The sequence below is a fragment of the Typopeltis vanoorti genome, chromosome 16 (genome assembly GCF_054136105.1).
Source record: "Typopeltis vanoorti isolate ZY-2024b chromosome 16, IOZ_Tvanoo_1.0, whole genome shotgun sequence".
In the NCBI taxonomy this organism is placed as follows: Eukaryota; Metazoa; Arthropoda; class Arachnida; order Uropygi; family Thelyphonidae; genus Typopeltis; species Typopeltis vanoorti.
This window is the reverse complement of record NC_143564.1, coordinates 19361138-19389017: the sequence shown is the minus strand read 5'-3', so window position 1 is coordinate 19389017 and position 27880 is coordinate 19361138. Positions and strand designations below refer to the sequence as shown.

Sequence of the window (27880 nt, the reverse complement as noted above, 5' to 3'; positions counted from 1 at the left end):
CGAATTCATCAGCGTTTATGTAATTTTGAATTGTGCGCGTTTGCATATCAATATTGTTTAAGCTTCCTTATTTGTGAGAGTAAATCCTTTTACTTTCGGAAATTAATATATTGCGTACACTGACACTATAGCGATATTTGGCTAATTTTGAAGTTTCATGACTAGTAATCTCTCAGTGCATTCGTTTGTTTATTATCGTAGCTTTAATTTTCGGCGCTGAGGTGGAAACTGTTTGAAATGGCGTTTCCTTATTTTAACACTGTGATGCTGTATTTTATTTCCCTTATTCTAGAATAAAAACCACAATTAAGACATCGTGTAAAAAGTTTATTTATTCCTTTCTTTTACTAAAATGGGTTTTTGTTTGTCTTGCTTTGGAAGTTCTTCGGACAGTTTAGAGTCACCTGAGGTGGTACGTTCGATTAATTCGTTATTTTTTAATCAGTAATTAAAAACGTTTTATAACTACTTTATATACAATCTTCATGCAAATAGAAAACAATGCATAAAAATAAAGGGAAAAATATCGAACAGAGTCTGCAAGGTTTCAAAAAATGTGATTTATTGACTTTCAGAATATTAAGATTTAAATATCAGCGATCAGTTATGGATTGGTAATTTGCAGTGCCTGTAGTGACTTAATGAGCATTAACCAGTCGAATGAAGAATGTTACACAAATACCATATTGCGCTATTCGTAGGCATGACGTTGACGTCGTTTACGCAAAAACGAAGTTACAGTTTTCTGGAATGACTACTGTAAACTAAGTGAAATTTCTTTGTATGCTGCGTTTCTATATTATTTATCTATTACTGTTTTTTAAGATCCTCTATAGTTTTGTGCGTAGTCTCTCCTTAAAACACAGTTCTCTTGACTGTGCACAGATGAACATGGAGCAGACACAGAGTAATGTGGTCTAGAGTTTATGCCTTTGATACAGGCTGAATTCATTTGATGCAATGTTCCTATTTTGGGGGAAACAGCCAAGAAGAAAAACCAGAAGTTATGACATTGGTAATTCCCAGATAATATTTGGATTGTGTACTGAAGTCTGCAAAAAGCTGATAATCTTTGCTGCTGAGAGAGAGATTCAAAATCAAAATTGTCATCAATCCTTCAGCACTGCTCAAGTGTGGATGACAGTGTTAATTATGAAGATATAATATTTCGCTGATGCCAATCAAAGAATTTAATTTAATGAATAAGGTAATAAAAATCTTATACGTAAGTGAAAGAAATCAAAAGACACTTGAAAGAATACACCTGGCATATAATTGTTTTTTGACATTACTTAGATGGAACAGACACAGATGATGGAATGCTTTATTTTGGAAAGAAAGAGAATTTTTTTTTTTAAGGAAACAATGCTGAGTGACAATTAAAAAAAAATCTTAAAACCTGAGTCTACTTGTAATCCCTTAAGAGAATGAGGCGATATGAAACTGGAGGTAGAAATGATTTAAACAGAGAATAAATCTTCCATAATTAAAAAAAAAAAGCTTGGATTTATAAATGGTAAATCTTGGTTTAATCGTCTGCTTCTCCTTTTTGGGAGGGAAAAAAGTGATTAGACTTGTATTTGATGATAGTTTTCAACTTTATAAGGACATTTGTTAGATTATTACATGACAGATTGATGTACAAGTTGAGGAAGATAGATATTAGATGAATAGGAGATTGGTTGTCTGAAACAAATATTGTGCTGGGAGAATTGTATCTGAGAATAGGAAGATAACTAATGTGCCATACCATGCTATGCTACAAGTGTCTGTTCTTTCAGAAAGTAAGGGAGATGAAATGGTTTCACTGACTGAGTTTATTCACCCAAAATCACTGGAATAAGTGAAACGTGGTTGAATGAAGATGATATTCTAACGGGAATAGAAATGGAAGGATATAGTATTTTTCATGAGGATAGAAAGGACAAGAAGGGAGGAGGAGCGCTGCTGATGATAGCAGAGGAATTATGTCCACATAAGGTAGACATGAAGGAGGGAAATAGTGGCGATGGTTATGAGGCAATGTGGTGTAATGTGGAGGTTGACAAGAAAACATATTTAGTTGAATGTTGCTATACACCAGGGAATGTGGAGGCTGGTGATAAATAAATGTATAACAACTTGGATTAGTGAACAAAAAAAAGGAAGGGTAATTATTCTGAGTGATTTTAATTATGTCGATATAGATTGGAATGAAACATAGCATTTGGTAATAAGAAAAATAAATTTCTTGAGAGACAACTATCTCATGCAGCATGTAAAGGAGGGCATGCAAGGATTGAAGTTTTAGATCTAATCATTTCATCAGAGGATGTAATTGTGAGTGGGGTTTTGCACTTTCATCGAGCTGGTTAGAGTGATCATGAAGTGATCACCTGGGTTGTGCATATGTCTGCCATATGCAGACTAATGTGAGGAAAGGATATATTTAGAATTATAAGGCTGGTGATTATTATTATTATTATTACGGGCAACTCCAGGGAGTCCTTAGACTCATCGAGAGAAGTCCCAAATCATGTTCATCACAACTATTCGACATTCACACAGCATCCATCACACCTTGCCTTAAACTCATTCACTGTCACAGCACCCACTACAGACACCGGCAGCTTATTCCACTCATTCAGCACTTTAAAAGTAAAGAACCCAGCTCTAACACCCTCACTAACTACGCTCTTGCCCAGCTTTCGTGGATGTCCCCTAGTCCTCCCACCACCAGCCCTGTTCTCAAAAATATCTTCTGAATTAATCTTATAGAAACCCTTCAGTAATTTGAATGTCTCAATCATATCTCTCCTCCTCTGCTTTTCAACCACTTTCTACAACCCACAAATCCTCAACCTGTTCTCCCAAGGTTCATTCCACAGACCTGCTATCATCTTGGTCACTCGCCTCTGGATCCTCAACCTCCTCCCCATCAATAAGAAACCTAGGTGACCAAATCTGGGCACAGTAGTCGAGATGGGGTCTTATCAAGGCTCGATACAGAGGAACAATAACATGCTTGTCTCTGCTCATCAAAGTATTCTTCAGCAACCAAGTGATTTGATGAGCTGATTTGGCCACTTTTGCAATGTGCCCCCTAAACTTCAACTCCTTATCCACCAACACTCCTAAATCTCTTGCCTCATCGATTTCCTGGAGTACAGTTCCACCAATGTAGTAAACTGCTGCTAATTGTTTCACCCCAAAATGTATAACCTTACATTTTGCCACATTAAATTGACATCCATTCTCCTTAGCCCAGACCTCCAATCTATCCAAATCATCCTGCAAAATTTTGACATCATCTGCATTCACTATTGCCCTACCCAACTTTGTTCATCTGCGAACAAATGAACTGTTCCTCTCAGATCCTTTCCTATATCATTATTGAACAAATTAAACAGCAGTGGTTCAAGAACAGATCCTTGTGGCACACCACTAGTCACAGGCCGTCTTTTGGACTCTACTCCTGAATAAACCACCCTCTGATATCTCTCTGTCAACCACCCACCTATCCATCTCACCAACCCTATATCCATCCCCATATGCTGCATTTTACTGATTAGAATTCCATGTGGTATCCTGTCAAAGGCCTTAGAATCACTGTAAACCCATTACCCTTATCCAGTTCAGCCGTCACTGTGTTATAATACGTGAGCAAGTTACTGAGGCATGACCTACCCTTCGCAAAACCATGCTGTTCCCGATACAGTATCCCATTTTCATCTATCCAATCATTTTCCTCTTTACTATTTTCTCCAAGACCTTGATAACGATTCCTGTTATGCTGGTTGGCCGGCAATTTTCAACAGCAGCCTTGGAACCACCTTTATGCAGTGGAACTATTTTCCCCTCTTTCCACCCCCTTGGGACTGACCCAGACCCAAGGCTCAAATTAAACAAAATGGTCAAGGGTACTGACAATTCTTTAGCCGCTTCACGTACGACACGAGCTGGTATACCATCCAATCCCACAGATGTATTGACATTGAGGTTATGCATCTGGTTCTTCCATTCCTGCAATGTCACCAACTGGCTGATATACTCTTGCAATGTGCTCGTTCAGTAATTCCACTATATCGACTGATTCGGTTACCTCCCTAGCCTCAGCATTTTTTAAAATCATTCTGCCATGAACATTTTTTTTCTTTTACTTGCAACATATTGAACAAACTGTTTGGGATTCTCTTTAGCCTGCATGGCCAATATTCTTTCATAATCCGTTTTTGCTTTTCTTACCACCCTTGTTACTTTTCTGACCTGAGCTTTATATTGTTCCTGCACCTGCTGGTCATCTTTCTCTTTAAATTCCCTCCACAATTGTTTCTTTTTTTGCAGCTTAAGCTTAATGGTGTTATTCATCCATTTGACCCCTACTTGATTTATTATTCGGACTCTTGGTATGCAGTCAGCCATTGCCTCCTGCAAACACTTCTTAACCACCTCCCATGCACTATCACCATCCAGCCCTTGCAGTTTTACATGTCATGGCACTGAGCCAAGCATGCTCCTAAGCTTGTCATACTTACCAGCCTGGTAATTCCACATGTACCCTGTCTTAATGTAAATTCCACTCCTTTAGCCACCTCCCAAGTCATGACCTTATGATCACTCTCACCAATTGGTGGCAACATGGTCATGTTCGTTACAGCCACATTCTCAGATGCGATTACTAGGTCAAGGACTCTCTGCCCCCCTAGCTAGTATTTTCCATCACATGCTGTCGCAGATAGTTGTCCCTTAATAACCACATAAAATCCAATTCCTTCCTCCCATGTGTCCTCTCTTTCTTCCAGTCAATGTTACCACAATTGAAATCCCCTATAATAATTACCCTCCTTCCACTCATTTCTTCTATTTGCCTATGCATACTATCCCCACCATCTATTCCATCACCTGGTCTATAGCAGCACCCAATTGTATATTTTGTTTTGCTAGCCTCTATCTCACTCCAAATAGCCTCAAATGTGCTCTTTTCTTTATCCTACAGTTCAACTTCTATACTTCTTGGCTGCAACTCATCAGCTATCATCAATAATACTCCTCCCCCCTTTTTATTCTCCCTGTTACTCCTGAATATGCTATACTCGTCACATTCAATCCCATTATGACAAGCTTAGGAGACACCTTTGGCTATAGCATGGAATGAGGAGTTGAGCATAAGGAAATAAATGCTGCTAGGGAACTGAGAAGGAAATATATAACAGCATCAATGTGTAAATGCATTCTGAAGGTCAAAAGGCTGAATAAGGTAGGTGTAAAATGGACGAATGAGGGGGGGTTAAAGAATGAAATCAGGAAGAAGGCCCTTTGGAGGTAGTACAGGATGAATAATGGTAATAATCAGTTACATGAAGAGTATAAAGAACAAGCCAGGAGAGCGACTCATTTAGTAAGGAAAACAAAAGTGCAGTATGAGACAGAAATTTGCAAAAAAATCAGGTAAAGAAAAACCCTAGAGAGATTTTTTAGATATTTGGCAAGTAGAAGGATGAACGATCATGGTAACATGAAGTTAATTGATGAATGTAGTAGAATGGTAACTGATACAGAAGACATTGTTAAGGTATTCAGTGATCAATTTAAAAGGGTGTTTCATCCTAATCAGGGTGGAATCACGAGGAACTTAAGTTTAGAGGACATAGGAGAGGATGGCTTAATTGTGAGCGACCAGTATTTGAGGAAATAAATATCCTTGATATCAATAAGGCAATAGGATTTGATGACATGTCACCATGTGTCTTAAGGGAATGTTCCAGAGAAGTGACAGCAGCATTGGCATGCTTGTTTAATAAGCAAGTTGTTCCACTGCATAAAGGTGGTGATAAGGCCGTGGCTTCAAAATATAGGCTAAACTGTATATCTGGAGTTGTGGTTACGCTACTAGAGAGATTGGTGAGAAGTAGGATACAGAAATGGTTTGATAACAGCAGTATTCTCTGTGGTTATCTGCATCAGTTATAGGGAGATCATGTTTTACTAACTTATGTGCTATAACAAGGTGACAAATACCTTGGACAGGGGAGAGGCATATACAGTAATGTACTTGGATTTTGCAAAAGTTTATGATAGACTGCTGCATGACAAGCTGTTAAATAAAATAAATTGAAACAGATGGGATTAGATAACAGACTTCTGAGTTGGATCAGTTTTGGGACCATTGTTGTTCAGTTTGTATAATAATGATATGAGGATGAGTTTAACTGATGATATGCAACATTTTGCAGATGATGCAAAATTGTGGAGAGCAGTGGGGAGTCAACAGGTAAATGGAACTGTCAGCTCAGTGTTGTAAAGTGCAAAGTTTTTATTATTATTATTATTATTCGTGACACCTCCAAGGAGTTCGAAGACTCATCGCGGGAGGACACCTACAACTGTCTCAACCACTACACTGAACTTCTACTACGAATCATCTCCATCAATGCCATCTACCGTCCACCACTACCACAACTAGTATTTTTTTGTCTGTAAATTGCGTGTGTTCTGAAGGGCCGATTTGTCTGTATGCGGGATGAAAAACCCGAGTTTTGAGATTTGATTTGCAATAATTGGATGCAAAGTATACACTTGTGGGGAAACTTTAAAGGAAGTAGAGGAGATGAGAGACTTGGGAGTGGTGGACAAGGACTTGAAATTTAGGGACACATTGCAGAAGTTGTGAAGACATCACATCGGATAATGGCGATGATGCAGAAATAAAGAGGTTATCATGCCATTGTAATAGATAACAAGAAATAGTAATAGATAACAAGATCTTAGAACAGGTGAATTCATTTAACTACCTAGGATGTATGATCATATATGAAAATGAAAAAGATATAAACGTAAAAATTGCAAAATATTTAAAAATAACAGGTGTAATTAACTCTATATTTAAACCAAACCTAGTTCAAAAACAAACCAGGCTAAAAGTATACAATACATTAGCCTTACCGGTCTTAATGTGTGGAAGCGAAATCTGGACAATAAAACAAAAAGACAAACAAAGATTAACAACAGCAGAAATGAAGTTTATGAGAAAAACTGCAAAGTATACCCTATTTGATCACAAAAGAAACGAAGATATTATGAAAGAATTAAACCAAGAACCAGTAATAGAAAAAATTAAAAAATATAAACATAAATGGATGGAACACGTTCAAAGAATGAAAACAGAAAGATTACCAAAACAAGCCTTCAAGTACAAGCCATTAGGAAAAAGAAAACCAGGAGGACGTCCTCTTAAACGATTCAACGATGACTTCTAAGGCCGGAACAGGCCATGCTAGGCCTAAATCCTTGATACGTATGATGATGATCATCATGCCATTGTATAAATCCTTGATCAGACCTCATATGGATTATTTGCAGATTTTGTTAGATTTGGCTGCCAGTATTTCATGGTGACGAGGATATGTTGGAAAGATTTCAGAGAAGATTCACAAAAGTAGGCAGTGGTCTTTGGAATGTGGAGTACAAGGACAGATTAAGAGAATGTAAATAGGGATATGATTGAGACATATAAGTTAGTCAGGAGTTATCAGGTTGACATGGAAGAGATTTTTCATAGAATGGAAGAAGAGGGGGGGTAGAACAAAAGGCCATCACTGGAATCTATATAAGGAGGGTGTGAGCAGAGGAGTGAGGAAAATTTTCTTTGTATGGAGAGTGGTTGGTGAGTGGAATGCATTGCCTGAGTGTGTTGTGAATGTAGACACATTGAATTTAATCAGTTTTTGGATGTGCTGAGTGTGCAATAGTGTGTACTTTCCATGATGAGTCTCTGACTCCATGGAGGTCAGATGTTAATAATAAAAATAATTTTATATCCCAGAATGGCTAGCTGAGTGGACAGTGTTCTGATCTCTATCGAACAGGTTGTGGAAATTGTTATCTGAATTGATTAATTTTGCCCTGTTATATAGGGTTTTTATAATCTCATATTGTTGGTAGCAGGGGGGGGTGAATGTGGATTCTCTTTAAGCAGAGAAACCAGGGATCCATCAGGCTGGTGTGTAATCAGAGTGTCTATGAAAGGGAGACCGTTGTTGTTTTCTTTTTCCAACTGGAAAAGTACGCTGCATGGATGATGTGTTCATCTTTGGCTGCATGGTCTGAATACACTCCACAGTTTCTAAACCCACTTAAACAGTCAACACCCAAGGGTCCAGTTTACCTTGGAAAAGAAAAACAACAACAGTCTCCCTTTCCAAGACATTTTGATTACACACCAGCCTGATGGATCCCTGGCTTTCTCTGTTTACAGAAAACCCACACATACAGGTAGATAAATTCACCAGCAGTCGCCCCCCCCCCTCTTCTCCCAACAATATGGGATTATAAAAACTCTATATAACAAGGCAAAATTAATCAGTTCAGATAACAATGACCCAACTACTAAATTTAATCATATCCTTAACACTTTCTTAGCCAATGGCTACAACCCCCAACAAATATTAAAACCAGTTAACCACAATCCTCCTCCCTTACATAGTAGAGATTACTCTAAGTCTATCACCATTCCATATATCCGGGGTACATCCGAAAAACTAATAAAAATCCTAAGAAAATATGACCTCACAACTAGTTACAAACCACATAAGAAATTGGCATCTCTTTTCCGCTCACCAAAGACCAGCCGCTTCCCCTAGACCTACCTGGAGTATACCAGGTCCCCTTGCAGTTGCAAACTATCCTACTATGGCCAAACAGGCAGGACAGCAAATATCAGGATATCTGAACACAAGGAAAGGACTACATTCTATTCCACTAGTACATTCACTCAGGACTTGCTGACCATGCATTTGACACCCACCACAGAATACGCTGGGAAAAGGCCACTTTATTACACTGCAGCAAGTACAAATACGAAAGATTATTCCTTGAATCAACTTCAGCTCTGAAAAACTTCCCAAGCCTCAACAAATTTGGATGCATGAGACTGCTCCAAATTTGGGAAGCTCACATTCTAAGATTGGCAGCCCAATGGCCAAGACAACCAATTTAGCCTGCTGGGCATCTTTTAGGACCCTAGGACCGACTATGGTTGCCTTTCTTCAGCCTCATTTGCTTAGTGTGAGTGTCTCTGTGCACATATTATTGTTTTCTGACCCTGAAGATGGCAATGTAACATTGCCAAAATATAGGTAGTTATTAAAGTTTTTATGATTAATAATTTTGTTTACATTGTCATTTTCCTAAAAAATTAGTAGTGAAGTTACTTCATTCTTATGCTGGGATATAGGGTTAAAATAAGAATATAATTTCTTGTCAAGTATAACATACATTGAAACCCAACAGGCAACTTTCCACATCTTGACTTAGCACAGTATCTGAATAGCTGAAATATTATACTTGTTCTATACATTGTTCTCCATTGAGAATGTAGCTGATACTTTTCATGTTTTCATATTGTTTTGTTTTTATTGCTGATTTTTCAAGCCAAATTTCTTACAGCAATTATTTAGTGTAAAAATCCTTAATATGTGTACTAGATTTATTTAGGAGTATAGCATCATCTGCATAAGGTAAACAGCTAAGTCTAATATCTTGGATTTCAATATCAGGTTTAATGTCACTTCATGATGTGTTCCATACAGATGGTGAATAAGAGTGGAGATAATGTGCATCCTTGTCTTTAGCCTAATTTTATATCAAAACATCTTCCTGCCCCTCCTTCAGTTTGACTGCTGATGTCTCTCTCACTTAGCACTCTATGCCTTTTCAGATCTACAAGAAAGTTTTAGGTCTTTGCTTTATTCCCATGATTTCTGAACTATTTGTCATAAAGTGAAAATCTAATCTCAATCCTTATTGGGTTAACCCAGTTGATTCTTTCTCCAGGTTTATCTTCCACAGTTTTTCTTAGCATCTTCTCGTGTACATGTGCATCTCACCTGGAATACTTAGTAGAGAAATTCCTTTGCATTTCTCATCTTCAGTTTTATTTCCTTTTCTACAGATGGGTAGTAAGGGCTTTACTCAGATAATTCAACAGTCTTTCAAAGTAATTACTTCGGACATCTAGAATATCTTATCTTCAGTTTTTATATCACCTTTATTCTCTTTGTCATGTTGAAGGCTTAATGGATTTTTTACAACACTCAAAAATAATTAAAATAGAATTTAATGCTTCCTATATTTCGTCCTAGTCACTAGGACATCTACGGGGATTACAAAAACACTTAATGTAACATATACACAAATAACAAACAATACTAAGCCCAACCACGTGGGTGACACTAAAGTCCTATCTAGGTAGAGTGCCCTCTAAGGGCAGTAGTAGGTGGCCTGGAATGTAAGGTAGGAACTCTAGTGATGAGTGTTTCCCAAATCTTCGGAAGCTTAATGCAACCGTATTTATTGAGATTTGATTGGTTTTTGAGAGCTGCTGCTGCTTCTAAGAAAAGTCTCTCTTTCTTGAATTTGCTGTGGTGGAGCATGGTGGTTTTCTTCCATGATACCCTGTGGGTGGTGTCCAAAACATGGTCAGCCAAGCCTGAATGGCCATAGTTGTGTTTGAAGATGTAAGACTTGTGTTCCTCTAGACAGATGGATGCTGATCTGCCTGTCTGTCCAAGGTATGCCAGCTTACAGGAACAGGGTACTTTGTAAACTCCAGGCAGAGAGAGAGGAGGGAGCTGATCTTTCGTAGAACGGATAAGGGTAGCAAGTTTGCGGTGGAGCTTATATGCTGTGTGTAGGTTGTACTGTTTTAGTATCTTGGCTATTTTTTCGGATGTGCCTCGGATGTAGGGTATGGTGATGGCATTTTTAAAATCTTGTTGACAAGAAGGATGGGGAATGGGGGAGGAGTTGATTTTTTTTTTTTTTTTTTTTTTTTTTTTTATACTGTGATCGCTGTAGCCATTGGAGAGGAAAGTGCTGTGTATGTGGTTAAGCTCAGTAGTGAGGGCAGTTCCACTGGAACAAAGATTGTGGGCTCTCTTGGTAAGAGTTTTAATAATGCCATATTGCTGAGAGGGGTGGTGGTGGGAGAGTTTGTGAATGTATCTGCCTGTGTGTGTGGGTTTTCTGTATACGGTGAAGGTAAGTGTATCATTAGGCAGACGTGTGACTAAGGTGTCTAGGAAGGGTAAACAATTGTTCTTTTCCATAGTGAACTGGATTCTTGGATGTAGACTATTGAGATGACTGAGGAAGGAGTCTAACGTGTCTGGGCCATGAGGCCAAATAGAGAACACATCATCTACATATCTTAGCCTAAGATATGTAGATGATGTGTTCTGGAAATATAGCAAGCATTAAATTCTATTTTAATTCTTTTTGAGTGTTGTAAAAAATCCATTAAGCCTCCAACATGATGTCCTCACAGCACTTAAGCCTCTACACACGTATTTTATTCTCTTTGATTTTTTTTTATGCTACTCTGTACTCCATTTCTAAGCTTTTCAACAGCCTCTGGAACATTATTATTACACGACACCTCCAGGGAGTCCTAAGATTCATCGAGGGAGGGCACCTACTCTACATCTCTCTGTCTCCATCATCACCTACACCAGCGCCATCTACTGCCTACCACCACCACTAGTATTTTCACAGACAATTGCAAACATCTATGCCCATGGTGGGATTCAAACCCCACAGCCTTTTGACTGGAGAGCAGATATGCTAACCACTCGGCCAACCAGGCTGGCAAAACTTAAGGTCTCACCGAGACATTTTTGCTACTTTTGTGATATTTGTCTTCTGTATTCTTACCAGTTCTCCTATGACTTGTTTAGCTACTTTTATATATATTTAAGTCTTTTTTACAGTTTCCTTTGTATTGACTTAGGGCATCTGCTGATTTACTTGCTAGGAATTTGATGTTATTTTCCCGGACTTCCTCATTTACTTCTTGGGTCCACTATGACAATTGGATTTTTATTTATTTAAAATTTAAAAAATTTTTATTTATTTAAAATTTTTTTAATTAATTTATTTATTTTATCCTTATTAAACCTTACCACATATCTTCCTGGCTGAATCAGTGATTGTTTTCTTCAGAGTTTGCTTCAGTCTCTAAGCCTTGGTTATTTTCAAACTCTTTCATTTTTTCTCCTTACAATATTAGTGTCTACTCTTCATCTCTGAAAGCTGCTCGACTCAGATCAGATTCTTTTTCAAAGATATTACATTTTTCTTTTCGAGATGATATTCATTTTTATCCTGCCCAGAACTGTTTGGCGATCTTAACTATTTCTACCACTTTTCTTAATTTATTGTACCATTTTTCCGTGTGCATTTGTGCATGTGTTTATGTTGGAACATGGTTGTTACTGATACCCTTTTCTTCCAAGTTTTTCCAAAATATTTTTCAAAGTCCAGCAGTATAATGGTATAGCTACCTCTTATCTAATTTTGCTGTGACTATCATAAAATGTGAGTAAAATTGTTAGACAGGATATACCTGTTACAAAGCCATGCTGCCCATTGAATACAATACTGTAGAGTATTGTATTCCTGTCCACCAGTGTTTCCTCTAAGCTGTGTGATGTGCATGCACATACTGGTCAAAAATGGATTCACATGCCTGGTAACAAAATTTGTGCTTTTAGAATTTCTAATTTACAGTCACTAATTTTTGAACGTAATATAAAAACAAATATATGATAAATCATAGTTGTCACTTATTTTATTTAGCAATTTCTTTCATGTCTCCACTCCAATATTATTGTAACCAATTCCAACTTAATGTGTTCTGATTAGTTACTCGTAGCCTGTGTCGTGTGGGCAAACTGATGCTGATGTCAGCAAATTGTAGAGGACTATTTGTTTAGGGTATCTAGTCTGTAGACAGTACAGTCACTTGAATTTGTGCAAATGGTAATGGATTTTTGTTGCTATGCAGATTAAAGCAAATTAATGCAGAGCTCACAGTTTTACAGGTTATAGCTAGATGAAAAAAGGGCAACATTAATGTGAGAAATGTTACATTAGCAGTTTTAGTGCGTTAAATCCTCCAAATGTCATTGTTGAAATTAAAGTGGAAAAGAACTGCACATTCTTTTAAATTTGAATGGCTTGACAAATGTATTGAAACGGCAATGCCAAGTCACGGAACAACAATGCACAGGCTACTGCAAGTATTGAGTCTGATACTGGAAACATATGCATATGAGCTGGCAAAAATTAGAATGAATAATGCTATCCACCCATTCCTAGATTTGATTTTCAATGAACTTTTCAATTAATTTTAACCACTACTACTGAAATACTAATTGGTCTGTAATTTGTTACTTCTGTCTTGGAGCCACCTCTATGTAATGGAACTATCTTACTCTCTTTCCATGCCTTTAGAATCTTGCTGGAGATGAAACTTTTAAAAAACTTTCTCAGAGGCACTGCCAATTCTCTTGTACATTCTCATAGCACATAGACCGATGTGCCATCCAGTCCAATTGCTGTCTTTATGTTGATATTTTTCAATATGCTAAGAACCTCCTATCCATTTTCTTTAATTCTTACATTAGTCTGTTGCATCAGCAACTGCAAATTCTCCACCTGGGTGATCACTTAGTGACTCAACTATTTCTGCTGCTTTTGTCACATTCCTACCACTAGTATTGATTAAAGTCATTCTTCTATAATTTTCTTTCTGTTACTTGCTACATACTGAAAAAAAACTGTTGGAAATACTTTTGCCAGCTTAGCTACCTTTCTCTCATAATCTGATTTCACCTTTCTTACTTTACTAGGCATCCTTATTGCCTATATTTTGTACAGCTCATGAGTATGCTGTTCACTGTTTTCATTGTATTCCCTCCACAGGGTTTTTTTTTTTTTTTTTTGCAGCTTCTGCTTCATATCTGTACTTATCCACTTAAACTCAAGTTGGTTTATTCTTCTGACCACAGTTATGCAGTCTGATGTTGCTTCTCTCAAACAATTCCTGATCATTTCCCATGTGCTTTATTTAAGCCATGACCTCTCCACGCTGCTTCCTAAGTCCATCATGATTACCAGCTTTGTTCACTGGTATCCAAAACCTAAGGATGAACACTATTTTTAAAGATTCATCATAATTTGTCACCCATCCAGGAGGTTGACTACCATGTCTCTCTGCCAACTTCATTCTTGTGCCTCCCTTGCATATTCCTCATATGTCCTGTCCTTGAGGTTGCTGCTACAAGTAATTCTTTGCATTCCTCGTTCCCTCTACCATTCCTTCCAGGACCACTTTTTGTAGGCATCATGTCTTAGCAAATGTCAGAAATATTTGGCCTTCCTTCTTTTGATAGTTTTAGGAAGACTTCTTTTTTTTTTCCGGTCATTTGTTTTCTTCTGGGTTCATGATACCTCCATAATTTTCTTAAAATACACAGCTCAAAAGCTTTAATTTTATCTTTTGCTTCCTTTAATATTGTTCATGTCTCAGCTCTGTATAATAGTATGGGCCATATGTAGCATTTTGTCAACCTAATCCTCATTTTTATGCTCAGATCTCTAGTTGTGAGGACATTTTTCATTGTGTTAAATTTCTCTCTAGCTATTTCAATTCGTCTTTTTATTTCTTTTGTTATTAAGGTGCTCAGATATGCAAATTTGTCTTCTTGCTGAATAGGCATGTCATCTATTTTTATATAAATTTTAGATGTTGTCTTTTTCCTGGTTATTATTATTATTATTATACCCTCCATGGAGGATATAATAATCTCATTGTGGGAGGTTCATTCAACTGACAACATATCTATCATATAGAATCTTAAAGTCCTTAACACCCCTTGCATTAATGACACATTCTGGTAATGCATTCCAATCACTGACAATTCTCCATGTAAAAAATCTACTTCTCACACTCTTCTTCACCACACTTTTAAATAACTTCCAGGAATAACCTCTGGTTCTTCTCCTCTCATCTTCTACTCTTTTTATAATCTCCTCTGGATTAATCTGATAAAATCCTCTCACTAACTTAAACGTCTCTATCATATCTCCTCTCTTCTACCTATCCACCAAGCTTTGCAATCCACATCTCGTCAACCACTCTCCATAGCCAGCATTCCAAAGCCCTGATATTGTCTTAGTCACTCGCCTCTGAACCCTCTCCAATGTCTGCACATCACATTGAAAACCAGGTGTCCAAATCTGAGCACAATAGACCAAGTGAGGTCTGACCATTGCCTTATACAGTGGCACAAGCACTTCCTTATCCTTGCATGTTAGAGTACTTCTTATCATAGCAGCACTGTGATGTGCAACCTTTGCAACACTAGCAATATGCCCTCTAAACTTCAGTTTAGAGGGCATATTCACCCATCACTCCCAAATCTCTAATCTCATCCACTTCCTGCAGTATGGCACCATCGATATACAGCCTTATATCTCTGCACTCCAAAATTGATATTAAAACTACAACCCCACTCTTTTGTTCAAGTAAAAAGTCCCTTCAAATCTTCCTGAAGGGATTCAGCATCAGCAGTGCTACTTATAATTCTTCCCAACTTTGCATCATCAGCAAATAACTGAAGATCCCCAGTCAGTGCACATGATATATCGTTTACAAACAAGTTAAAAAGCAGGGGCCCAAGAACAGAACCCTGGGGCATGCCACTGGTTACTCTTCTTTTTTGAGACACTGCTCCATTATACACAACCTGCTGGTATCGTTCAGAGAGCCAATCTCTGATCCATCTAACCGATTATTGCAATTGTTTTTGTTTTCTTGGGATTAAAAAGCAAACCATATTTCTCACTCATTTGGTGTAGTCTACAAAACATATATAAATGTCTGTATTTTTTTCTAGATATCTTTCTATTATTGTATTTCTGTATTACATTATTTACATTATTGTATTACAGACCAACGACGGTACGTTGCACCCTTCGATTAGAAAAGGCCTAAGTTCGATTCTCGTCATGACAGGAGGAATCTTTATGTGGACTTTTTCAATCGAAGGTGAGTTAGCCGATCTCATACGGAGGTAGCAATGTTTTTTCTCCCGGAAACTCGGGTTTTTCATCCTGCATATAGACAATCGGCCCTTCAGAACACACGCAATTTACAGACAAAAAATACTAGCTGTGGTGTTTGTGAGCAGTAGATGGCATTGATGTAGGTGATTGGTATTGGAGATGGAGAGTTGTACAGTAGGTGTTCTCCCGCGATGAGTCTTCGGACTCCTTGGAGGTGTCACGAATAATAATAATAACTCTTACATTGTTGATTAGATTTTCTAGATCTTTTTTATTTTCTGCCAACAAAACTGTATCAGCATATATTAGATTGTTTATGTTCCTTCCTTCTATTGATACTCCTTTTATGTTTTCCACTTCCTTGTATATTTCTTTGGTATATGATTTAAAGAATATTGGGGATAGTATACATCCTTGTCATACGCCTCTTTGGATTGTAAATTCTTTAGATGTCTTATTGTCAACTCTTTTTGCTGCTGTTTGCTCCCAGTATAGATTTGTTTAACAGCCTTATATCTTTTCCATCCATTCCAATTTTATTGAGGCACGTGATCAGTTTCATATGGTTGATTGAATCAAAAGCTTTGGTGTAGTCTACAAAACATATATAAATGTCTCTATTTTTTTTTCTAGATATCTTTCTATTATTGTTCTTAGAGTGAAAATACTATATTTGTTCAATTTTTTTCTTTGAATCCAAATTGATTTTCATCTATTTCCCAGTTGAAATTTTTTTTTTGTTTCTTTGCAGAGTAATTTTTATCAGTATTTTTAGCATCATGAGTCATGATGCTAATTGTTCTATACCCTGAGCATTCTGTAGCATTGTTCATGCTGTTTTCTTATCCTCTAATCCAGTGTTTCTGAACCTCTTTTGGATCATGCCCTACATCAACGTCTCAAAGATTTTGATGCCCCCCCCCCAGCATAATAGTCAGCCAAATTCTGAAAAAGTATAATATAAATATGTATAAATATGTCATGTACATTTTCTAATTGCCCCCAAAATATTCAAATTGCCCGCCTGTGGGGTGTACGCCCCACATTGAGAAACACTGCTCTAATCCCTTTATTGCATTATATATTTCACTAGCAAGAATATCAGGTCCATCTAGGTTGTTTGTGTTAGGTTTTTCTTCTCTTTATGCATAGTACAGTTGCTCTGTGTATTCTTGTCATCTTACTAGTAGCTTCTCCTTATTAATGATAGGTTTACCACCTTGTGATATTAAGATATTGCTCCCCATACTTTTCCTTTTCTTATATGTTAGTTCATTTATCTTGTTGTATAAGTCTCTTTCTTTGTGTGCATTAGCCAATTCTCTCTCTCTGCATTTATCTGTATATATATATCAGGCTTCCTTTGCTTTCTGCATTCTTTATTTTTATGCGTTTGTTCACTCTCTTATAATCTGGTTTGTTCTTCAGCATTCTCCTTTCTTCCATCATTGAGTATTTCCTTAGTCATCCATGGTTTTCTTTCAGTTCTGATTATCTTAGGTAAGTAATATATTTTTTGCTGTTTCTTGGATATTTGTCCTGAATGCATTCCAGTTCTGTTGAGCTGTTTCTTTTGTTATATTTATATTACCAAGTATATTATTCACATTTTATTGAATTCAGGTGCAAAAATATTTTTTATACTAGCTTCTTTAAGAATTCTGGTGTCATATTTAGGATTTCTCTTGTTTCTTTTAATGTTTTTTTAATTTTAATCTTGCTGTTACCACTACTGGATTATGATCTGAGTTGATGTCTACCCCCGGATATGTCTTTGCTTGTTTAATGCAATTTTTAAATCTATCCTTTATCATGATGTAGTCAATTTGGTTTCTTGTCAGGTCTCCTGGGCCCTTCCAGATGTAAATTCTTGGATGGTTTTTGAACATTATATTAGTTAACACAAGGCAATTTTCTTCACAAAACTGGTAAGTGTCTTCTCTGCCATTTTCGTTATCCAGTCCATAATGTCCCATGCATCTTGAAGTTTTTTCTGATCCAACTTTGGCATTTATATCTTCCATTGTTAGCAATATGTCATCTGATTTTGCTGTAGAAATTGCCTCTTGAACTTGTACATAAAATTCATTAATTTCATTCTCTTGGTGTTTTGTAGTAGGGGCATATACTTGAATTATAACTATATTAAAACTTTTGACTGCAATTTTCCCCATTATGATTCTATCATTAATGGGCCAGTAGCCCAGCATGTAGTTAGTAGTGTTGTTTTTCATCACTATTGCTACACCGTTTGTATGTGATTGGCCACCTGATTACACAATTGTATGGTTTTTTTCTTTGAATTTTTCTAGCTTCTTCCCATCTTACTTAACTGATTTTTATACTGTCTAATCTCATATTTTCCATTTATTATTATTATTATTATTATTATTATTATTATCCAGGTCTCCATGGAGTCAAAAGACTCATCGTGGGAGGTCGTTTTTAGGAAACACAAAGTTTATCATACCACTCCTTGAACCCATTGACCGTTCCTGCTCCAACCACTCTCTCAGGTAATGCATTCCAAGGTTCAACCACCCTCCATGCAAAGAAACCACTCCTCACCCTCTTGCGCACAGCCTCCTTTTGTAACTTCCAGGGATGGTCTCTTGTCATTTCTTGGAGAAGGTTGTCAAGTTTTCCAGGTTGGTACGATGTTCTGACATTCCATGTTGCTATTTTTAAGGCTTTACTTCTACATCTTAGAAAGGCCTCATCTGTTGTTATCCTTCCATTTGGGTTTGAGATAGTAACATCATTTATTGCGTTAACAAATTTTTTTTTATTTGTGTGGGGTTCCTCCTGTTCCTCAACTGTTCCTTAAGACTGGTCGAGCCCTCATAGTGAGAGATTAAGTATGTATTTTATGACTGTAGATCTATGTGTGTGTGCTCACGGGCCAGTTTGCCTGTTCTGAGGGGCAAAAAAAACCCGAGTTTCCAAGTGAAAAAATCCTCTACTTCTCTTTGAGACTGGCTAACTCACCTTCCTCGTATCGCAGACAAGAATCGAACTCAGGTCTTTCCAACCAAAGGGCTTCGTCTATACCAATTGAACTACGGAGGCTCTATTTATATATCTAGGCTCTATATATATCTAGCATAAACCTTGATGCATTTTCAAACTCTTCTTTCCTCTTTTTATGTTGAGATGTAATGGTTGCAGGGGTTCCCAATCACTACATTGCTTTTCAAGTTCTTGGTGTGATTCATGGTTGACTATGGATATAAGGAGAATGTGGTAAGGACTCTTATCTCTTCCACATTATGTATCTAGGCTGCTCCTAACATGGAATATAGTTGCCTTTTGCAAATGCATCTACCTGATGAACAGACATTGCTTCGGATACCTCCACAGGAGCCCACTTTTTTAATGGCCATTTGGCTCACCATGTCATATTGCCATTGTAGGGTTGTGTGGTGTTTTAAGTCTGATAATCTTGCCAAGAATTATCTCACCACTCCTGGTAGCAATACTGCTGTTGGTCTGCAACTACATATTCGTCTGTTGTTGAATAAGTAGTAGTTATTTCAAATAAGTCGAATAACTAGACTCCTACTGAATGCGACCTGTGGTCGCATTCAGTAGCAGTCAGCCCTTTCCCGAATTCTTAGCATTACAACCATAAATTCAGATCAATCAGCTTATGGCAGCTTGTATAACTTGATTTCGAGTAGAAAGGGTACACACTAAAATTTTCGAATTGCATGTAAACGAGTCATGGGTAGCACTCAACAGGATAAAAGGCAAAAAGCTCTGCTAAGCAATCTCTTTTTTTGTGAAGGAATAAAGTTGCAAACCTAGATGTCTTCTAATGTCTCAAGGACATCACTAGATGATTTCATTATTGGAAAGAATTATTGGAAAGCTTGAAGACAGCCTCAGAACTACTGATATTGTCAGAGAGTTTGGAATACCAGGGGCTCTGGGCAGCATTTTAAACCAATGGAATATGTTCCAGACATTTACTAAGAGGTTGCCTTTGTTCTACAACTGAACATGAAGACAGATTTTTAGTTCTAACAGTAAAACATAATTGATGCACCATAGCAGATCAGCTTGCAAATCGGCTCCATTCAAGGTACGTGGATATCTTGACAAATTGTGCAAGATGTCTGTGACAAATAGGTCAAAGGCCTGTGGTCTGTGTCATTTATCCACAGCTCATTGTATAGCACATTTTTAGTGATGTTGTATCTGTAAAAATTGGACAAGACATCAGTGGGCTAATGTACTCTTTAAAAGATGAGTCATTTTATTCTTTCCTGTGATTCTAGACAACACTTGATTTGATATGAAAGTGGCACTACTTATCATTGCAAGAATGTTCTTGAAAGAGATAGAAACGGCTGGAGTCATGGTGTGGGGAGGCACTATGCTTAATAGACACACCTAGCTACAAGTGTTGGAAAAAGAGACTATGACTGGTGAACGATATTGTAATGAAGTTCTTCCATGTCATGTTCAATTGTTTTGTGGTGTTCTGGGTGAAGAATTCATTTTTATGGATGACATTGCCACACCATATCATACACAAGCAATAGAGTTAATCGATTTGAGTTGCCAACATGCTCCTCAGATCTCAACCCAACACATTTGGGATGAGATAGGAAGATGCATTGCTGCTCAAAATTCCCCTCCAGTAAACAAGGCCTTATCCTTGCTCTGAAGGAGGGGTGGGCCAGTTTGCTCCCAGAACTCCTGAATCACATGGTATTAGGCATGGAATGATGTTGTGAGAGCTGCATCGCAGTTTGGAGTGAACATATTCCATGCTGAAATGTTTGTCTGCATGGTTTTCTGTAAGCACTGTACATTAATTCCTTAACTGTGTCCTTTTGAAAATTTGTAAATTTTGCCAAAAATGTATTGCAATTTAATTTTTACAAAATTTGAAACACATATTTTGTGTAACATAATTTATTAATATGCTGGCAATAAATTTATATGCACATTTAGCTGTAGTCATGAAAATTTTTTCATGTGCAGGTAAAAATGTAGTTTGTCCTTAGCTTTTGGATACCAGTGTAGTTCAACATAAGCTGCTTTTTTTTTTTTTTTTACAGAGAATTTCATGTTTAGCAACCTCCCAGAACAAGACTGCACAGTTACTTTCTCCTGTTTGAGGCAGAGTGTCTACTTTGGTTATGGGTACATCTTTTGATGCTATCACCAGATCCAGCACTCTAATATTTCTTACATCTCTGCATTCCAAAGTGCTAAATTGCATTTAGGCATTAAACTTGTATTCTCCTCATCCCTATTAATTGGCTCTTTGATACTATTTAAGTCATCCTGGAAGTGAGGTCATCATAATCTTCCATGCTGATATCCCCCCAATAAGTTTGTATTATATCCCAAAAAGTGATTATCTCCTCTCCATTTCCATTGTTATTAACATAATCATCATCATCATCATCATACTTATCAAGGATTTAGGCCTAGTATGGCCTGTTCCGGCTTTAGAAGTCATCGTTGAATCGTTTAAGAGGACGTCCTGGTTTTCTTTTTCCTAATGGCTTGTTTTGGTAATCTTTCTGTTTTCATTCCAGTTATTAAATGAAAGAAATTTTAAAATAGCAGTAATCACTGAAACAAAAAAGAAATTAAAAGGAACTATGAGAACTGAAAATTTTAATGTGATATACAGTGGAGTCGACAGAGACCAAAGAGCACAAGCAGGAGTCATGATTTGGATTCATAACTCCCTTTCAAAACAGTTAAAACATTATAAATTATGGAATGAAAGAATAATAGAAGCTAGAATAAAAATAGATAGAGGCTATTTAACAATAATTGGTTTATATGCCCCAGAAGAAGGAAGAGAACAGGATAATATTGATTTTTATAATCAACTACAAAACATATATAATAAAATAAATAAAAATGATTACATAATTTTAGCAGGAGGCTTAAATGCAAGAATAGGAAACACGAAAATTAATAATAATATAGGAATACATGGAGAACACACTCTAAACAGAAATGGTTATTAATATAATGGAAGAATTATACTGGAGGAAGTAGGGGAGACAAGAGATCTGGGGTTGATGATTGATAGAAACCTGAAGTTTAGGGGACATATTGCAAAGGTGGTGAAGGTAACACAGAGGATTGCTGCTATTATGAGAAGGACACTGACCTGCAGAGATAAGAGGGTTATCATTCCGTTGTATAAGTCTCTGATCAGACCACACTTGGACTATTGTTCTCAGATTTGGTCCCCAGGATTTGAAGGGGATAAATTAACTGTGGAAAGGATACAAAGACGGATGACAAAGATGGTTTCAGGACTGTACAAGGATAGTTATGAGGATCGGCTGAGAGAATGTGGACTGCAGAGTTTGGCAGATAGAAGAAGGAGAGGTGATATGATTGAGACTTTTAAACTGTTGAGAGGTGGTTACAGGGTTGACACTGGGGAGTTCTTTCGCTTGGTTGATCAGCGGGAAGGAGTGATGACAAGAGGCCATCCCTGGAAGTTACGAAAGGAAACTGTGAGCAAGAGGGTAAGGAGTGGTTTCTTTGTGTGGAGGGTGGTTGAGCCGTGGAATGCATTGCCTGATGGAGTGGTGGGAGCGAGAACGGTCAGTGAGTTTAAAGAGTGGTATGATAGACTTTGTGTTTCTCAGGGGGGGACCTCCCCTCGATGAGTCTTGACAGACTTTATGTCTTAGGAAGGACCTTCCTCGATGAGTCTTTTTGACTCCTTGGAGGCCTGAATAATAATAATAATAGAACAGTAGTAACAAGATCCTTTAGTTGGATCTTGTTACTACTGTTTTATCTGTTATCTTGTTACTGCTGCTCTCTGTCCCCTTTTACTTTCGCCTTCTCGGGACCTTGCACTAAGGGTTGTAGACCCCAAAGAAATCGGCAGTTCTCCTTGATCCTTTTGTTAAGGCCAACCTGCTCTTTCTTCTCCTCCATGTACTCTTTTTTTTTTGTCTTGTCTTGTCGGGCAGTGGAAACTTCTCTGAAACTTGCGGATCTCTTTGATACTAACTTTGAAGATGTTCATGTGCAGAGCTCGCAAACAAATTTCTCACACACTTAATCGTAAACAACTTTCTTGTACTCTTATACATAGCTATTATACAAAACTTCCAATGGCAAAGCATTGCCTTTGTTTTTGTTTATGTAAAGATTATTTACATTAATCTTTAACATAAAATACATAGAGACAAAAAGGTTATTTTTGTAACAGTTCTCATGAGACTTGACCTTAGTAAAAATCGATGTAAAGCACTTTGGTATTTCTAAGCTACATCAAGTTTTACACTATCAAGGCCTTGCAAAGAGGGGAAATAACTTCTTTATCTTTGTGTCAATATTTTCATTTTAGCATTGCAATGATCCTCTCAGATGTATTTACAATGTGAACTTGAAATTCCTATTCACCATAACTCAAAGATTCTTGGCCTTAGTTTCTTGTAGTATCTCTGATTGCCCTACCTGTCTGAATCATCAGTAAACAGTCGAGCATCTCCTGTCAGATCCTTCCCAATATTATTAATGTATAGATTGAACAACAGCAGTCAAAGGATCTAATCCCTTGGGTACACTTCCTTTTTCTTTTTATGTATCAGGCTTAGTGGCCTGTTATGGAGCTGTCCTTGGTGTGTCCTATGTCTGAAGATGCGCATGTTCATGGGGCCAGTTTCTGTGTTTGGGGGGGGGGATAAAAAAACCCAAGTTTCCTGGCAAAAAAAAATCTCTATATGAGACTGGCTAACTCATCTTTCGTCGAAAGAGCTCATGTTGCTGATGGAAATTGAACCCAGGTCTTTCCAACCAAAGGGCTTCGTCTATATCGACTGAGCTATGGAGGCTGTTGGGTACACTGGTCACATTAAATTGCTACATTACCCCCCCCCCCCATCCATATACCACTTTCTGATACTTGTCTATTAGCCACCCTGCTTATCCAGTCAATAGTTTATATTTCAACCCCACCTTCTCCAATTTATGCAATTGCCTTTTATGTGGTATCCTATTAAATACCACTGTAAAGTCTAACAGTATCATATTATCCTTTCCCTTTATCTAACTCTTTATTAATCCCGTGCTGTTCCTAGCTGTTTACCAACTTCTCTAAAATCTTCATCACTTCAGAGACACTGATAGGTTATCAGTATATAGACATCAATTTTTGCAGCAAAACTCCATTATTGTGGAATCTTCCCACAATAATGGAGTGGGTTTGTATAATTTGGAAAGTCAAATTATACAAACATGTCAAGAACCAATTCATCAGAACATTCCTTTAGCATATGTGCTTATATACCATCTAACCCTGCTGCCAAATTCATATCCAGATTATGCAACATTGGACTTCATTCTCATGCACCTCTATCCCTTCATCCAGTGTAATGGTAACAGTGTGAACCACTAAGTAAGTGAGCACTCATTTGAACAATCTCTTCTGCTTCTGACACAAGAATACAGTCTACATTCACTAAAGTTATTCTTCACACTTTTTTTTTTCCCTTTTGCTTCCAGCATAATGATAAAATTCTTTTCAGTTTCCATTAGCCTGCACAGCCAATTTATTTTTGTACCTCTGATTTAGCTTTCCATACACTACTCATTATCTTGATCCACAAACTTTTCTGGCTTATTTTAACTCCTGTCATTTTTATTCTTGCAGTGTTCCTTCCACATCATCTTGTAGAGCTCTTGTTTAATAACTGTGCATATCCATTTCACTCCCACTTTATTTGTTCTTCGAAATCTGGGACACATTTAGATAGTGCCTCATTTAAGTGCCTTTTCAAAGCTTTCCATGCATTACTAATATTCTTTCTATTCAGTGACTGATACCATGGGACCAAAGATATTTTATGGATGCCTTTTTTAGAAACAAAAGCAGTAAGAATAAAAAAAAAATAGCAAAACACAATATAAACAACAAGTAAGTTTGAAGTTGAACTCTAAAGGGATGCTGTATAGTTGCTGCACACCATTTAACAGGTTTAAAGGAGAGTGCAGTAATTACAGTGCAAATTCTAATGAATAGTGATGGAAATATTTGTAGAGAATGTACGCAGCAGAACTGAACATCTCTGAAAGAGAAAGCATGATGCAAGCTGGTAGGAAATCATTAATGAAAGTAATTTCGCTGTCTCTTCCTAAGTACTGAGTCAAGTGTTTTTTGCCAAGCTTGTAGAAGCATTATCCCAGATGCGAAAACACTGTTCAGTGGTTGAACAGATTTGCCATTTGTACAGAATTAAAGTTATTCTAGAGCAGAAGAGAAAATTGATTTCTTGGATGATAATTATGGAGGCAGTATTTGTAATAGTCTTATGACAAGAAAGATTTTGAGGTTACAATTTTTTATGTTGATCCCATCAGTGAGAGGATAATTAGTCAACCTATAGTACCTTAGTACCATAGATGGATAGATAGTTCTTAAACAAGAATCTTGTTCAGGTTTGAATAGAAGACCTGTGCATTGCATTCTTTGGGAAACACATAAGAGAGGAAACTGTTTCAGAATACCAGCTATGAAAAGTACAAAAGAGGATCATGTTTTACTAGCATTGCAGCTAACAATTTTATCAGAATCCCATTGAAGAATATAAAGATTAGAATTTAGGGTTGCAGAAGTAGATGTCCTGAAAAATATTGTTAATTTCCAAAGTGCAAGGATTGGATGTGCATTCAGCCAGAGAAAGTCATTGATTAGAATGAAGAGAATAAGTAAAGAATAGAGCCTTGGAATCCCTAACATTAATCATAAAATTTGAGGATTAAGATTCATCTACTATCATATGTATTGTGTGACTAAAAAGAGAGAGAGAGAGAAAGAGCTGGCAACCCATTTGAAGAAGATACATCATATGATGGAGATTACTAACTAGGCCATTGTGCAAAACATAATAAAATATTTTAGAGATATTAAGACTGACTACTTTTATTTTTCTGAAACATTTCCTTGGCATTATCCCATGCTCGGCAGCACAATTATTACATAATACCTCTGGAGTTCTAAGACTTATTGTGGGAGACCATGCAAAAACAAGATGTCCTGGCAATTGACAGTGGAAGAATTTATACTGGTGAGAGTTTATTGATTGAGACATTTCTGTTAATGGTTTTCTCCCTTAATAGTAAAGTGAGAGAAATTCGATAGTAATTTGAATAGATTCAAAGTTATGTGTCTTGATAAAGTATTGTTCAGTGTGTGTTTTGGAGGTTAAGAGTTAGAAAAACTAGATTATTGAGGAGGGGAGGGATGTGGGTGCAGGCATTTTAGAGGTGGTGAGTGGGGAAATGATCACATGATGTGAGTGGGGATATGATCACATGAACCTGAGAGTACCATCAGGTTCTGAAATTGAACAAGATAACCAACACAAGGTATACTAATGTATACCTTGAATACAGAAGTATTGAGAATAAGAGGGGAGGAGGTGAGTTTTTGCCATTAGTTCAACTTGTCCAAATGTTATAAGAATTAATAAAATTTGATTAATGGAGAATGATATATTGTAAGGAATTAGAATGCAAATGACACAGAGAGAGAGAACGTAATCTACCATTTATCCAACCCTCAAAAGATCAACCTTTTAATTAACCAGCCCTTGCATGTCAACCAATTTTTGGTAGAACACCATGTAATTATTCTTGAATTATCCGAACCTTCAGTTATCAGAACTAGCTGTTCTAATAATTGAAGGGTTGGATAAATGATAGATTAGTGTAATATTGTCAGAGAAATCAAGGGAGGAGGGATTTGGCTAATGAAGGGATGCAGAGGACAGTTCATTTGAGGTATCTGGTGTGAAATAGAGGCCGACAGGATGAAATATCCAGTTGCTTCTCTAGGCTGGGGGTAATAGAGGAAAATGTGAATGACTGGCGTGCATTATCAAATTAACACAGTGAGTGCAGGACAGGTAATTATTATTGGGGATAGGGATTTCAGTTTGAGGACATACACTGGAAGGAGTAATGGTCACAGAAAGGGAAGTAAAAGTGATTTATACAGCTTCTAAGAGATAATTACCTGAGATGACATGTAAAGGTGAGCAGTTAAGGTTTAAGAGTGCTGGATCTTGTGATAGTTTCAGAGAACTTGGCAGTATCCACTGTCTCTGGAGAAGAGCTATAGGTAGATTGCCAGACATACAGAATTTTCAGTCATGAAAGGGTATATGTGGAATTACCAAGCAGATGATTGTGACAAACTGAAGAGCTTTTCATAGCACAAGAATTTGAAAGGGAAAGATGTAGTGTATGGGAGATGATCAAAGGAATTTATGGAGGGCAGCAACAGCTGTATAATGCCCACCGTTTAATTCCCACTTGAAGAATAAATCAGGTGGGAGTTAAATGGAACTATGTGTTAAAGCTTAAGTTATGGGAAAAACTCATGTAAAGAATATAATGGAGTGAAAGTGCACTAGGAAAGGATTAAAAATAGTATTTAATTTTTCCATTATTTTGTCACAGTTACAGAGACATTGCCACGGAGTACAATATGAGACTTGTAACACACACAAGCAGTACAAAACTAAGTGAAATGTGGATGAAAGACTGGATCTCCTAATTCAGATATTGCACTGATTGTGTCACTGTAACAGTTCTTTTTGGTATGAAAACACTAATTTCCATTCCACTGTAACAGTGACACAGTTGACTTTCATCGAAATCTCCATCTTAATTTTCCATTTAAGCTAGGAAATGCAAGCAAATGACATTCTTTGTGCATGGTGAGATCATTATAAGAATCTATGGAATCAGTGCGGTTGGAAAAAGATAGAAGATGACTTAATTAATAAGAAAGTTGGACTGCAGAAAATTAATGTTTAAAGAAAAGAAATCAAAAAGTTCAGTGTTTGGTAGCATTGGAAGAGTTGAAGAGAAAGCAAATTATAAATTAAAGATGCCAAGAAATTATATTCTTGGGTTAATCCTTTATCCAAGCATAAGCAAGCAAAGTTTGCACCTGAACTATTTTCAGGACTGGGCAACTCATAAAAAG

At 37.1% G+C, this 27880-nt stretch overlaps 1 protein-coding gene across 1 annotated transcript in view; it reads left to right on the top strand.

Annotated features, from left to right (window-relative positions):
* Positions 1 to 202: 202 nt before the first annotated feature.
* The window catches only part of Svip (small VCP interacting protein), a 74007-nt gene continuing 46329 nt past the window's right edge, over positions 203 to 27880 (top strand). Inside the window, exon 1 of the mRNA XM_090406218.1 lies at positions 203 to 412. Within this exon, the coding sequence (XP_090262344.1) occupies positions 353 to 412 (60 nt within the window). The 5' untranslated portion in view covers positions 203 to 352. The remainder of the gene's footprint in view (positions 413 to 27880) is intronic.